This window comes from Alexandromys fortis, unplaced genomic scaffold, assembly GCF_014885135.2.
Source record: "Alexandromys fortis isolate MF-2015 unplaced genomic scaffold, M_Fortis_MF-2015_v1.1 scaffold_170, whole genome shotgun sequence".
In the NCBI taxonomy this organism is placed as follows: Eukaryota; Metazoa; Chordata; class Mammalia; order Rodentia; family Cricetidae; genus Alexandromys; species Alexandromys fortis.
Genome location: NW_026068084.1, coordinates 509,880 through 525,134, shown reverse-complemented (window position 1 = coordinate 525,134; position 15,255 = coordinate 509,880). Strand labels below are relative to the sequence as shown.

Below are 15,255 nucleotides of genomic sequence, written 5' to 3'. Positions count from 1 at the left end.
TTCTTGATTGACAAGTGATATAGGAGAGCCTCTCCTACTGTGGGTGGGACTATCATTCCCTAGCCAGGAGGGCTTGGCTTGTGCAAGAAGAATAGCTAGGCTTCAGCCAGGCAAGGTAATAAGCAGTGTAGTTCCCGGGTTTCTGTTTCAAGTTCCTCCCTTGACTTCTGCTTGCCTTCCCTAGATGATGAAGAACCACAAGCTATTATATGAAGTCAACCCGTTCTTCCCATGTTGGTTCTAGTCAGTGTTTTATAACAGCAATGGAAAGCAAACCAAGAGTAATTTCAAGGTGTGCATATCACTCCAATCTTTTATTGCAGTGCACTTAAGCTCTATTTTCTTGATTGTTCACTTCTATTAAAATTCTAATATCAGTTTTTCAATTGATATATTGTAATTGAGAGATTTATTTAATAAGTGGAGGGAAACTATTTGCAATGCAAAGTAATTCTACTTCCAACCTTTTCATTACTTGAGATGAAGGAGTCCACAGAAGTGTTATATGATAGTTTTATGGGAGAAAACTTGGAGGAGCTTTCTGTAAGGTGGATATGCCATTATCTAGGAAAATAATGGTACAGCAGAGTGAAGGCTGGGATGATAAGCTACTAACCTGCTAGGTAACATGAGGCTTTGTCGAGCTCTGACACAAGCCCATGTGTGCCCAGTGTCATTGTTGGCACAACTGCTTCCTTCTCTGTGCTGGTTAGAGTTTTGTCAACTTGACACAAACTAGAAGCATCTGGGAAAAGGAAACTGCAATTGAGAAAATATTTCTATCAGATTGTCCTTAGACAAACCTAACAGGCATTATATTGACTACTGATTGGTGGGAGAGGGCATATCCCACTGTGGGTAGTGCCACCCCTAGGCCCATGATCCTAGGATGTTTACAAAAGCAGGCTGAACAAACAGAGAAAAGAGGAGCGAGCCAGTAAGTAGCACTCCTCCACAGCCTCTGTTTCAGTTCCTGCCTTCAGGCTTGTGCCTTGTGTTCCTGCTATGACTCCTTCAGTCATAGAGAATAGCCAGGGTTGTGAGCTGAAATAGGACCCTTTCCTTCCCAAGTTGCTTTGAGTCATGTATTTATTATAGCAATACAAAACAGACTAAGACACATAGGGGAAACCTCTCCCCTTGGAGTAGTAACACTTCCACTGGAGAAGCATTTCCCTTCAGAGCTGCAACACTTGTACTGAGGAAGCCTTTCTCCTCAGAGCTGTATCACAGTTAGGACTGGACACTCCTTGTCTGACTCTTTCGATCCTATTATTACAGCGATATTAGGCACCTACGTGAGGGAGAGAAAACTCTTAAGCCATTACAAGCTTTCCTAGTGGCAGAGAGAGATGGGGAGAATGAAAAGGAAGAGGAGGGAGGGAATCAAGATGGCACTGATACAAATTCTTGCTGTGCCACTAAAGAGTGTGCATCTGACAAGAAGGAGGAAGTCAGTAAGGCACCAAAAGTGTGATGGGATGGAAGACCTCCTCTCGATGCCAACCTTATACCTATCCTTGAATGCATTGCTTAAACAGTGAAGCTTAGAAAGTGAAGAATCTCAGGTGCCTCCACATTCTTCTCTTTTCTCACAGCTTTGGGCAAGGCATGATGATTGCTGGCAGAATCAGCAATCCAAAGTCTCAACTTTTCCACCAAATATAAATCCTACCCAGAAGAGAGTTGAGCATAGAATCCACATGACCTTACAACCATCCAGCCCCTTCAGACTGCTTGTCGAGATGACAGACGTTATTCTCCATGTGTAATGCAATTATATAAATTGATGGGCATGAATTGAAATATGTCAGGTGATTATAAACAGCTGAGCTGAGCATGTACTAGCCTTTGGGCTTTTTTACTTAGAATGCATATAATTATGATCACTATGAACTTGCGGCTGAGAGAAAAGAAACTCAGGTATCCCATTAAATATGAATACATTACTCAGGAAAGAGCATCAGCTGCTGAGTACCTTATCACCTGCTGAGCAAGATCTTGAACCTTCTCAGTATTTTGACCATGTTCATCTTTGTGTTCTAAGGGCTTAGGAGGATGTGCCCTCTGCAGGGCACAGAAAGTTTCAGAGATTTAAGACAGGAACCTACTGAGCCTTTTGTTAAATTTCTAGCTAGAGTATAAAGTTCCATGGAGTGGAAACCGCAGCATGCTGAGACAGGAGCCTACTGTGATGCCAGCTTGCTTGTGATGGAGCCACAGCAGAGATACAGAGGCTGTTCGGTCTGATAAGGAATGTCCCCCTGGATGACTGGATCCTGGTATGTCAAGAAATAGGGACTTAGATATATGCTGGCAATGTCTGCAGAGGCCCTTGCAGCAGCCCTAAAGTTAAATACCCAATGCCAGTGAAGGAGAGGTGGCATTGCACACTCCTCTCATAGTCTCCTGAGAGACAGAAGAAGAACTACAGATATTTGAATCCAGACTAAAAGGCATTTGTGTATCATGTGGATCCTTCCCTGCCTTTAAACAATTTTGTCTCCAGTGGAAAAATCAACATGTTACTGGGATTTCTTAAAATCCCCAAGGTCAAGCTGTAGTGCAGAGAGCACACAAGTAACTCAAAGAACAAATTGATAAATGCAGAGTGGGGAACATGTGTCTGAATAAGGCTCCTCCCCCTCAACATCTTACCACTATGGCATTATTGACTTTGAATGTTTTGAAAACAGTTAACAAAGAAAATACTGCAGCTCATAAATATTGGACACTTTGTCAGGGTCTGTGAGGTAACCTCTGATGCTGCAGAAAGATGGGATAACAGATAAATGGCAATCACCAGCCCATTACTTATCATGGGGAGACTTTGCTTGTGTCTTTCCAGAAAGTGTACTGCAGCTTACACTCGATCCCCATCCATCTCACCAGACCTGGGGCAATTGATGCCAACAAGGAAGCAGAGAAAAATGAGCAGGCACAAGAGATGGCAGCAAGCACCGATCCTGCTTCTATTTTTGCTTACTACACTGACTCTAAGTAGTGCCAAGCTGAAAGTCATTGGACATTAGTACCTAACCCTCCCTTGATATCAAGGATTATGGTCAAAGGATCTTATTCTCAGCTGTTGGCTAATGACCCCAGCCAATTCCCCAATATGTGTTCTATAAGAGAAGATTCTAAAATTCAGGAGGACACTATTCCCATTCCCAGATACCCTTTTTGCTTTCATATTCCTTTTCATCTCTTTACCTAGGCTATTTACACTCTTACACTCTCAGTTTCCTGAAGACCTCCTCCTGTGCCTTTTGGGTCCCTGTGGTCTGCAACAGACTTGTATTCACCCTAACTCTCTCAAGCTGGAGTGATCTCAACCACAGCATTTTTTATTACAACATATTGTTGTGTTCTATGTTATTAGATGTGGTTGTTAATCTTTCTCTAATTTGTAAGTTAAACTTATGATATGGGTGTACACATGTAACACGAACGGGGGCCTGCTTGTTGTTGGGGTTTTTGTCCCGCCTGGTATGCCACAACTGTTTAACCCCAAAGAAAATCACACATAGGTCTTCATAAATTATAAGCTGATTGGCCCATTAGCTCTAGCCTCTCACTGGCTAACTCTCACATCTTGATTAACCCATTTTTCTGATCTATATTAGCCATGTAGCTCAGTACCTTTTTCAGTGGGGCAGATCACATCTAAGCAGGAATGGTGGGAATCAACTTTCTCCTTCCCAGAATTCTCCTGTTCTCTTGGCATCATTTCTACTTCCTGTCTGGTTTTCCCGCCTATGCCTCCTGCCTGGCCAATCAGCGTTTATTTAAAACATGATTGACAGAATACAGACAATTCTCCCGCACCATACACATGCAGAAAAAAGTAGACTTTGCATACCTTGGTACTCTAAGCGCACATCCAGATGTCCTTTGAGGGCCTTGCATTGCCTCTTCAGTGGTAAGGGGGTTGGTGAGGTCCAAACTTCTTGTAAAGTTTCCATACCCTAGTCTTGGAGAGTTACTTATTTTTGGAGAGTTGGGAGTAGCTTACTGCTATCAGCTGATTCCTCTGTTGTCAGCTAAATGCCCCGTGTGATGAACAAGGGTTGTGCATGCTGCTGGTAGGCGAATGTGGTAGATTGTGGAGTTTACTAGTCTGACCTGTATTGACTGGCCTCACACATGCAGCTACGCATTCCCCAGCAGTCAGTGTGAGTTATCTGCCTGCTCGATACACTTTGTAGCTTGTCCCGTCAACAGCAGCTAAACTAGGTGTCTTGATTTCTTGTTTGCCTCAGTGCATCCTCAACTCAGGAAATTTATGAACTCTGCTCTGAAGAGGGACCCTAAAAAGAAAGCCCACACTAGCTCAGAAGTGAGTATAATAAAGGGTTATTTATTTAGGGGTGGGCTCACAGATCACAGTCCTCTGATGGGGAAACAGTAATGGAACCCAGCAGCCAGAAGAGAGACAGAGCATAGGCACGTTCTTCACAGCAGCATTTATATTATAAGAGGCCGTGCCCAAGTGGGCTGGTAACTTAAAGGAGTTCCTACAGCTCTGCCCAGGCTCCCCTTCCTGGCTTGTAGCACAGTATGGAACCTTCTTCTAGGCAGCCTGTGGTACAACCTGATAGATCAAGTTTACTTCTTATATTCTTGAAAAACATGTCATGTTTGCTAATATTGTTCAATTTCTGGAAATTATAACTTTTAGATATTCCATTCTATCTTCTGGCGGTTTATCATAGTTTCTCATTTTTGTCTATATTTTTAAAAATGAAATTCCTTGTGTCCCACTTACCACTTTTGAAACTACAGAAACCTGGCCAGTTCCATTGCTGACTTTGAACAGCTGTGAATAGTTTAGACAACAGTCACTATTCCATTTTCAAGTTGGACATTACTTACCAAAAAGCGTCGTTTTCCTACACCAGATGCAGTTACTATTTATTTTTCATGTCAAAATAGAACTTCATTTCAGTTCTGCATAGAAAATGTTCTGTGGATTTTTATTTAAGTGACAATTTTGTTTATATTACACTTTATTTGAAGTACCAACCCAAATCATCGTAAATCTAGAGGGGATATTATGCTGTTATTTTCCTAACATTGAAGGATCACTCCCAATATCTGAGTAAACTATATACCTAATTAATTGCAACAATTGAAACACAAATATATTTGCAAAATCTTTACATTTTGAGATACCAGATTACCACAAAAAAAATCTACAGTGATGAGCTATAAACTTAATAAAATTTAGAAGCCCACAGCCTGGTTGTTGAGTGCAAGTTCTGTGTTTATTTTGCAGAATGATGGAACATTCCTTTATTCTCCAGATGGAGCCAAGCCATGACTTGTTTTTCAATGTCAGAATTCCACATATTTTCATCTAGAGAATAGGTTCACCTAGAAGACTCCAGGCTTATTCAGATGACCACTAAGCAGGAGTAGAACACACAGATAAAAAGAAAAAGGGAATTAAAATTTATGTAAGAAAAATTTATATAAACTACCAATTATCTCACTCTTAAGATTGAAGTCTTTGTATGCAAGCAGTTTTGCATACAACAGTTCTTAATTACAACAAGCATCCTTCAGTGTGTTAATCAGTCACTACATGATATCCAGAAAATTACATAGTGTTCACTGATAAAAAAAAATCGGTTGAGCCAATGAGATGTCTCAGCAGATAAAGGCACTTTCTGCTAAACCTGACTTTTGAGTTTAATCCCTCTAACACATATGAGGGAAGGAGAAGATCAACTTCTCTACGGTCGTGTCTTCTGTCTTCCACATATATCCCTTGGCACATACATGTTCATCCAAATGTGTATATTCCACAATAAAGAAATAATTTTTACATTTAAAACTGGATTATCAAGACATTAAAGCATGTGGTGGAACCTTGAATGTATATTACTAAGTGAAAAGAGCCACTCTTAAAAGCTGCATGCTGGGTGATTTCTACTACATGACAATCTGCTAAGGGCTATGTGGAGAAATGGCTGAGATCTGAGATGGAGTACAGAGAATACTATATTGTATATGAAGTGCATGGAACTGATAAAATAACTAAAAATTTATGTATGGAACATACCCTCTGTTTGAAGATGGCCAGGGCTCACCAGTCAACAGAAAGCAAATTAGATTTTAGAAAACTGGATTTTCAATCTGACAAAAAGTAATTCTGACATTGTAGGAAAGTGACAGCTATCCTCAGGTACCCAAGGGACTGTCAAGTGGGAAAGCCGTCAGACTTCTGGTGACCCACAGAATGAGCAGTTTAATGCCATTATAAGTGACTTGTATGTAGCCCTCATTCTGAAAGCATTTATTCCTGATAAACTTATATCAAGGCCCAAAGCTAGCTCAGCATTTATGGCTCCAGCTCTTAGATTTCCAGTACCCGCACTAGGTGGCTGTCATGCCAGGGGACATGATAGCCTCTTCTGGCTTCTTTGGGGACCGGGACACACATAGCATCTACTCACACAGACACACTCACATAAAGTATATATGTATATAAATACATACTCTAAACTTTAAAAAGTTGCAGTCAGTGTAGAGAATTTTCTAAAATTTCAAGTGTTAATTATAGGCTAAATAAATTATTGTTTAGGAAATTTTGTAATTCATTTTTAAGGTTTAAACAAATAACCTCAGACCACACAATAAACAGACAACATGTCTTCAGAGCTCAAACTCCATGTTCTCAGCAGGAGACAGTTGCTGAGTAGATTTAAACCATGATAATTTGGTAAAAGGAATATTAAGGGTCTGCCTGGAGTGGCATTACAAATTGTTGCAGAGAAAATTAAAGAGTGATCGGGTGCACTAAAAAGCAGGATGCTGGTAGCAAGTGAGGACTGTCCATTTCTGGGAATGCTCGACACTTACTATAATTCCTGGATCTGGAACGGGGGCAGGCCTTGCAAACCTTTTTCCCAATTTCCTCTTCTCCTTCCTTAGGTTTTGCATGTAGTGGATACGTTTATCCAAAGACTTAAGGAACATTGAGAAACAAAACAAAACAAAACAAAAAAAACCCAAAAAGAACTTTTCAGATCATATGAAGCTAACATGTGCTTCATTTTTGGTTTGTGTCAATGACATGATCAGAGCAACACACAGTCTACTTAGCTAATAGAGGCAGGGAAGAATCACAAGCCAAAACCCCAAGCTATTTCTTTTCAATTTGACACCCTCTGTAGCATCAGGAGGACTGCCAGAGGGCCTTGTTCACTCGATTCCCATTAATTAATTAAACTATGTCAGTTTCTATAAACCCAGATTCATGGTCATGTATTTTCAATTTTATTTTAAATGTAATTTCATTCCAAATGTTCAAATGGATAGTCTTATTACATGCTTCGTTTTACACACGCCATGTCCATGAAAGAATGGGTCTACTTTTTAATCTGGCTTCAAAATCCAGCCTTTTATGTCACCATTGTGTGGCATCTGTGAGTACCATAAGCCCAAAGAATGAAAATCGAATGCCTTGAAGAGATGGCGTACAGTATAGGGACAACTGCTGATGGAAGAGTCAGTGTGATGCTCTGCACACAGTGACAGGCACCCAAATCAATGAAAAGTTTGTTTCCCCATGATCCAAACATCACCCTCCTGTGTAAGTAATGAGAAGATCCTCTGTGCATGGGGAGGACACATGTACTCAAATGCTCACACTAGCACTGTCCATTGTAGAAGGATGTTGAGCCAACCCAATGTGACAGACAAGAAAAGGCATAATGAGCTGTGGTTTGTTCCACAACAAAACATTAAGCAGCAATGGGAATGAGGGAACCGCAATTATGCACAGCATTTACTAAGGAATCATATTTATAAAATTCAAAGCTAAGAAAATGTCACCAGTGCACTTAAAGAGGCACATATACATGGCAATATATTAAAAGCAAGTGGCTGAAAAATATTCGAAATCATGTTTATGTCGGGAGAGATACAGCGAGCTAAAATGGAGGTTGCCTCTGGGTGGATTTGGGGACACTCACAATGTTTCAATTCCATAAGAGTAATATCTGTTTTATTACTCTAATTTACAATTTATATATGCTGTATATATATATATATAATGAAGCATGTATAAGTTATACACACACACACACACACACACACACACACACAACCTAATCAAGACCTATTATAGTAGTCCCAGGACTCTAACTGTCTGAGGGATGCATTGACGATGTGTCTGATTATTGACAAACATACATGCAGGCATAAGTTAAAAACATTTCAAACAAAATTTACCTGCCTGGCAGAAACATCTGAAGTGTGGTGCCTTCGTGTTCCTTCCTATGCAATTTGTAAAAATGCACACTACGTTAAAATAAAGCAGAGAAGAGACACACCTCTTTAAAATTTGTGTTCTAGGTATCATTGCAGGCAAGAGGCAGGACAAGAGAAAGCAACCGAGCATAATTGAAAGAGGATGGAGAGCCAACTGTGAGCCATATGACAGTGGGCAAGCTGAGTGCTGGCTTCATTCCAGGAAGGAGAAGATGTATGAAACCCGAAGAGTGTCACAATTGCATCAGCATGTGAATTCTGAGCAGCCACCCTGAGTGCATGGAACAGTGGGTCTGCTTTTTAATCTGGCTCCCAAATCCAGAAAACTGGAGCAATTGAAGTCATGGGGCACAGGGAGGAGTGGGTGTTCTTCAGGAGTCCCCACCTGCCCCACCCATAAAGTGTCTTTTCAATACTTCTCTTCCCAACTTTAATCCAACTATAACCTTAAACCTTGAAGGTAAATGTCCACTTCATTTCTCAGTATTGAGAATGTGCATGTTTCCCATGCTCCTCTTTTCTCTAATCCCTCACCCATCCCTCATCCTCCACTGTGGGTCAGTGTGTCAGTCAACACAACTAATAGATCAGGCCCAACTCAAGCAAGCACTGTGGTGCATTTTCCTCCTCAGGGGTCTTCCTAGGATCCTAGAGTCTAGTCTCTTTCGTTCAAGATTCAAGTTGGATCCTTGGTGGCTGTAGCTGACTGCTTGGGGTGCAGGGATAGGGCAAATTTGGCTAGAACAGAGTTAAGACCTCAGAGGACTCACTGGGTAGACTTGGGCGGGCTCCTCATCTCGAACACGTGGCAGACACATGCTGCAGAGCCGTAGGGTGCCTAGGCACCTATTGCCTAAAGATGGGGCCACTCATGTCCCTGCAGCCCTGTCCCACCCTGCCATCACAATTCTCTTTATTTTCTCATCTTGGGACCCACCCTTTACTTAAATCCAGTGCCCAGGAGGCTGAGACACAGCTTCTGCCTGTCTACAAAACCTCAAGCTGCTATCATTCCCTGTATACTATTCCACGTGCTCCAAAGTCACAGAAATCACCTGCTTGTTTTCTAGGCAAGCCCCTGGTTAATGCATCTAATCCGTGTCTGTCTCATTAGCCTCTCTCTGTTCTGATTCTTAATTCTATCTACTCACTATTTCCCATCACAATTTCCAGCTGGACCAGTCCTGCTCCCTACCTCTGACCCCCTGTGACTTTCAGTGGAAAGTGGTCCAGGATTGGGGTGTGGTGAACATGGCTGCCTTGCGCTCACGCTTTCTGCCAAGGTGAGTCCTCAGCATAGCTCTCCACTTCATGTTGGTGTGCTAGGCATTTTCTGCTGTCCTGCTGCAGCTGGGCTCAAATCCTGAGCCAGGGCTAAGAGCATGGGCACACAGAAACATCTTACCATCAGATGAATTTCACACAAGTGGAAGTTCTGAATAGATTGACCTGTCTTCATTTATACTTCAAAAACAAAAGTGCGTTTCCAAACTTTCAGTTCAAAACAACTTTTAAACCAAAAACAATGCTCAGTGTTTTTCGAGTTTGGCTAAATATAGAACCAGGCACATCCTGTCTTTATAAAAGCTAAACGGTGATAGACATAGGCACACATTCCCAAGAACAACAATATCACTAGACACAACAAAGCATATTTACAGAAATAGGGGTGATTTGGCATAAGCTGCTTGCATAGAGTGAGCTTGTATGTTCCTAACTGTTCCTGTGTCCTGTAAAAGGGCCCTGCAATGCTAAGCCTCTCTACAAAGGGCGAATTTGATTGGGCACTCTTTTTCCATCATGCCACACCATTACTAATGTCTGCCTTTTCCCAGAGTTGGGAGTCATAATTGATGTGCCTATTAACTTTTATTGCCTCTGATTCTGTTAGCGCTGAATCAGAAAAGTTCCCAGGGTCTGGAGTAACAGCTGTTATTTCTAGATAAGAAACATGAGAAGCATCAGTTCCTAAAGAATTTTAGGAGAAAATCTTTGAGAAAAAACTGTAATCTGGACATCTGTCTCATGCATGACTGACAAAGTGAAACTAAAACCACCAAGAGAATCATCAACATTATGAGAGAGAAGAGAGTGTGCAGTCTGTGTGGTCCCAGAAATACTCTGTGTACTCAAAATTACTAAGGCCCACTGGTTCTTGCCAGGAGGGAGACCTGATCAGTGGACTTTGTTTCATGGAAACTCATTGGACAAGCATTCATCTGCCGACCCCAAACTAAGCCACACAGATCCCAACAATTTTCTATTTGTGCTGTGCAGAATTCTCCCCAAACTTCTCATTCCAGTTTTTTTGTGGTTGTTGCTGTGATAAACACCAACTCGTGGATTAAATGAAAAAGGCCCTCATAGGCAGATATATCTGCATGCTTAGTTCCCAACTGATAAACTCTTTAGGGATGTTTAGGGGGTGTGTCCTTGAATAGGTACGTCCTTGTTGGAGGAGGTGTGTTAATGGGTGTCTTAGGTTTTCTATTGCTGTGATGAAACACCAGGACCAAAAAGCAAGTTGTCAAGGAAAGGTTTATTTGACTTACACTTCTACATTACAATTCAGCTCATCACTGAAGGAAGCTAAGGCAGGAACTTGAGCAGAGCAGGAATTTGGAGGCAGGAGTTGATGCGGATTCCAGGGAGGGGTGTTGCTTATAGTTTTTCTCATCAGCCTGTTTTGTTATGGAACCTAGGACTGCCAGTCTATAGATAGAATCAACCACAATGGGCGGGGGTCTCCCAAATCAATCACTAATTAAGGAAATGCCCTACAGCTGAATTATGAAGGCCTTTTCTCAATTGAGTCCCTTTCAGATGATTCTAGCTTGTGTCAAGTTGACGTAAAACTAGTTAGAACACTGGGGGTGAGCTTTGAGGTCTCAAGAGCCCACACCAGGTTCACTGTCTCTCTTTTTCTGCGTAACTCCTAAGGGTCAGGATGTAAAGCACTCACCTACTTCTCAAGTATCATTTTTGCTTGTTTGCTCCCATGTCCCTTGCCATGATGATAATGGACTGAAGCCCTCTGAAGCTGTAAGCAATCCCCAAATTAAATGCTTGCTTGCTTTCTTCCTTCCTTTCTTTCTTTCTTTCTTTCTTTCTTTCTTTCTTTCTTTCTTTCTTTCTTTCTTTCTTTTTTTCGAGACAGGGTTTCTCTTTGGCTTTGGAGCTTGTCCTGGAACTAGCTCTGTAGACCAGGCTGGTCTCGAACTCACAGAGATCTGCCTGCCTCTGCCTCCCGAGTGCTGGGATTAAAGGCGTGCGCCACCACTGCCCAGCGACTAAATGCTTTCTTTTAAACAAGTTTCCTTTGTCATGGTGCATGCACATCAATAGAACACTAATGAGGACCCACCATGACCAAAAGCTACTTGGGGAGGAAAAGTCTTATTTGCTTACACACCCACATCACAGCCCATCAGTTGAGGGAAATCAGGAATGGAACTCATGGCAGAAATCTAGAGACAGGAACCAAAGCATGGGGGAATGCTGCTTACTAGCTTGTTCCCTGCCTCATGCTCAGTCTACTTTCTTCCAGGGCAATTTCCCAAGTATGCAACAGCAAGATAATTCCTCACTGATATTTCTACAATATTCTACAAGATAATTAATCATATATATGATTATATGTATATATATATTTCTACAATGTCGTGTTTAAGATGTGCTGCATTTACTTATACTGTGCAATCCTTGTTTTAAGGATGCAAAGATGTGTTGCATTGTTTTATGCTGTATTTGTTTAACTCTGTAATGCTGTGTTACTTTGCCTGCCTAAAACACCTGATTGGTCTAATAAAGAGCTGAATGACCAAAAGCTAGGCAGGAGAAAGGACAGGCAAAACTGATAGGTAGAATAAAAAAAGAAGAAGAGAGGAGGAGTGAGAAAAGGAGGCTAGGACTCCAAGGACCAGATGCCCAGCCACACAGTCACATATAGAGTAAGAAGGAAAGAAAGATGCATAGAATAAAGAACGGTAAAAAGCCCAGAGGAAAAATGTAGATAAAGAGAAGTTGGATAGTTAAGTTAGAAAAACTGGCTAGAAACTAGCCGTGCTAAGGCCAGAAATACCAAAGTAATAATTAATCTCATTCCTCCCACTTTTCAACTGGACTTTGGGAACTCAGTACAGTGATCCAGTGCGGGTCTGTGCCTCTGTTTCCATCAGCTGCTGGATGAAGGTTCTATGGTGATAATTAAGATATTCATCAGTCTGACTACAGGACAAGTCAAGTTCGGGCCCCACTCTTCTATTGTTTAGGGTCTTAGCTGAGGTCATCCTTGTGAATTCTTGGCAATTTCTCTAGAGCCAATAATGGCTCCCTCAATCAAGGTATGTCTTTCCTTGCTCTCATCTCTATCCTTCCTCCATCTGGACTATCCCATTCCCTCAAGTTCACCTCATCCCTTTCCTTCTCCCCGTAACGCCCATGTTCCCAATTTTGTCAGGCAATCTTGTCTGTTTCCGCTTTCTAGGTGGATCTATATATGTTTTTCTTAGGGTCCACCTTATTACATAGCTTCTCTAGGATCATGAACTATAGGCTCAATATCCTTTGTTTATAGCTAGTATCCATTTATGAGTGAGTACATGCCATATTCATCTTTTTGGGTCTGGGTTACCTCACTCCAGATAGTGTTTTTTAGTTCTATCAGTTTGCATGCAAAATTCAAGATGTCATTGTTTTTACTGCTGAGTAGTACTCCAATGTATAAATTTGCCACATTTTCTTTATCTGTTCTTCAGTTGAGGGGCATCTAGTTTGTTTCCAGGTTCTGACTATTACAAATAATGCTGCTATGAATATAGTTGAACAAATACCTTTGAAGTATGATTGAGCATCTTTTGGGTATATTCCCATAGTGGTATTGCTGGATCCTGAGGTAGGTTGATGCCCAATTTTCTGAGAAGCCATCATAATAATTTCCAAAGTGGTTGTACAATTTTCATTCTTACCAGCGATGGATAAGTGTTCCCCTTACTCCACATTTTCTCCAGCATAAGCTATCATTGGTGTTTTTTTTTTTTTATCTTAGCCATTCTGACAGGTATAAGATGGTATCTCAGAGTTGTTTTGACTTGCATTTCTCTGATGGCTAAGGATGTTGAACATTTCCTTAAGTATCTTTTGGCCATTTGAGATTCTTTTGTTGAGAATTCTCAGTTTAGTTCTGTATCCCATTTTTAGTTGGTTTATTTAGAATTTTAATGTCTAGTTTCTTGAGTTCTTTATATATTTTAGAGACCAGACCTTTGTCTGATGTGGGGTTGGTGAAGATCTTCTCCCATTCCGTAGGTTGCCTTTTTGTCTTATTGACAGTGTCCTTTGCTTTACAGAAGCTTCTCAGTTTCAGGAGGTTCCATTTATTTATTGTTGCTCTCAGTGTCTGTGCTACTGGAGTTATATTTAGGAAGTAGTCTCATGTGCCCATGCATTGAGGACTACTTCCCACTTTCTCTTCTATCAGGTTCAGAATGGTCAGATTTATATTGAGGTCTTTAATCCATTTGGACTTGCATTTTGTGCATGGGGATAGATATTAATCTATTTTCATTCTTCTACATATTGACATCCATTTGTACCAGCACTATTTGTTAAAGACACTTTCTTTTTTCCACTGTATAATTTTGGCTTCTTTGTCAAAAATCAGGTGTTCATAGGTGTGTGGATTAATATCCGGGTCTTCTATTTGATTCCATTGGTCAACTGTTTTTATGCCAGTACCGAGCTGTTTTCATTACTGTAGCTCTGTAATAGAGCTTCATGTCAGAGATGGTGATGCCTCTAGAAGTTCCTTTATTGTACAGGATTGTCTTGGGCATCCAGGGTTTTTTGCTTTTCCATATGAAGTTGATTATTGTTTTTCAAGTTCTGTGAGGAATTGTGTTGGGATTTTGATGGGGATTGCATTGAATCTATAAATTGCTTTTGGTCAGATTGCCATTTTTACTATGTTTATCCTACCCATCTAAGAGCATGAGAGATCTTTTCATTTTCTGGTATTTTCTTCAATTTCTTGCTTCAGAGACTTAAAGGTTTTGTCAAATAGGTCTTTCACTTCTTTGGTTAGAGTTACCTTAAGAGATTTTATGTTATTTGTAACTAAAGGTGATGTTTCTCTGATTTCCTCTCAGCTTCTTTATCATTTGTATATGGGAGGGCTACTGATGTTTTGGAGTCGATCTGTATCCTGCTATATCAATGAAGGTATTTATCAGCTGTAGGAGTTCTCTGGTAGCGTTTGTTTGGGTCACTTATATAAACTATCATATCAACTTCAAATAACAAAAGTTTGACTTCTTCCTTTCCAATTTGATTTCCCTTGAAATCCTTTTGATTATATTTTTCCTTCCCCTGACTCCTCCCAGATCTTGTTCACTTTAGTCTTGCGTGTATTTGAGAAAAAGACAACTTTTAACTAAGTTTTAGTGATGAAAAGAGCTCCTTTTTTATAATTCTCGTCATTCTTAGAATCTCAAATTGCGAAGAAGATGAGGTGAGAACTAGCGTGGTATATTGAAACTCATGTGTCACAGACTGTCCCACTTAGCACGTGTAGAGACTGTGCTCTTAAAAATTCAGATACTCTTTAATTTTGATTGCCATATTGTTTTCTACACTAAGTTTTAATTTTGACAACAAGAAAAAATATGCAGAATCTACATATGCTACACAGCGCTGTGTTTATATGCCGTCCATGATTACCCCAGGTTTAAGCAGCAGTGAAAACAGATAAAGGGGAGAAGCCAGACTTGCAGTATGGAAGAGTTTTCTTAGCTCAAAGTCTAAAAAGTCAACTTAATTTACATATTCGTATCTGTTTATAAATTATGTAATCCTAATGCAAGCAGCAGCCTGCAGAGGCTAGATCAGAGTGTCCAGGCCTTTGGAACCTGAGTTATACATAGTTGTGAACCACTGTGTGGGTGCTGGGAGCAGAACTCAGATCCCTTGCAAGAGCAA

The 15,255-nt window shown here is 40.7% G+C and overlaps 1 protein-coding gene across 1 annotated transcript; it reads right to left on the bottom strand.

Annotated features, from left to right (window-relative positions):
- Positions 1-1,216: 1,216 nt before the first annotated feature.
- On the bottom strand, positions 1,217-9,106 carry Ccdc179 (coiled-coil domain containing 179). Its single transcript, XM_050122127.1, has 5 exons — positions 9,051-9,106; positions 8,242-8,286; positions 6,868-6,972; positions 1,987-2,067; positions 1,217-1,294 (listed from the first exon to the last, which is right to left on the bottom strand). The coding sequence occupies exons 1-5, from the start codon at positions 9,096-9,098 to the stop codon at positions 1,217-1,219; spliced, it is 357 nt and encodes a 118-aa protein (XP_049978084.1). The 5' UTR covers positions 9,099-9,106.
- Between the last annotated feature and the right edge of the window lie 6,149 nt (positions 9,107-15,255).

Excerpts from the sequence above, each read along its gene's own strand:
- Ccdc179 (XM_050122127.1), bottom strand. The coding sequence starts at position 9,098 with ATGTGTCTGCCACGTGTTCGAGATGAGGAGCCCGCCCAAGTCTACCCA. Across the intron at positions 8,287-9,050 it reads AGCCCGCCCAAGTCTACCCA|GAAGGAACACGAAGGCACCA; the intron begins GTGAGTCCTCTG and ends CAAATTGCATAG. Across the intron at positions 6,973-8,241 it reads CAGATGTTTCTGCCAGGCAG|TCTTTGGATAAACGTATCCA; the intron begins GTAAATTTTGTT and ends ATGTTCCTTAAG.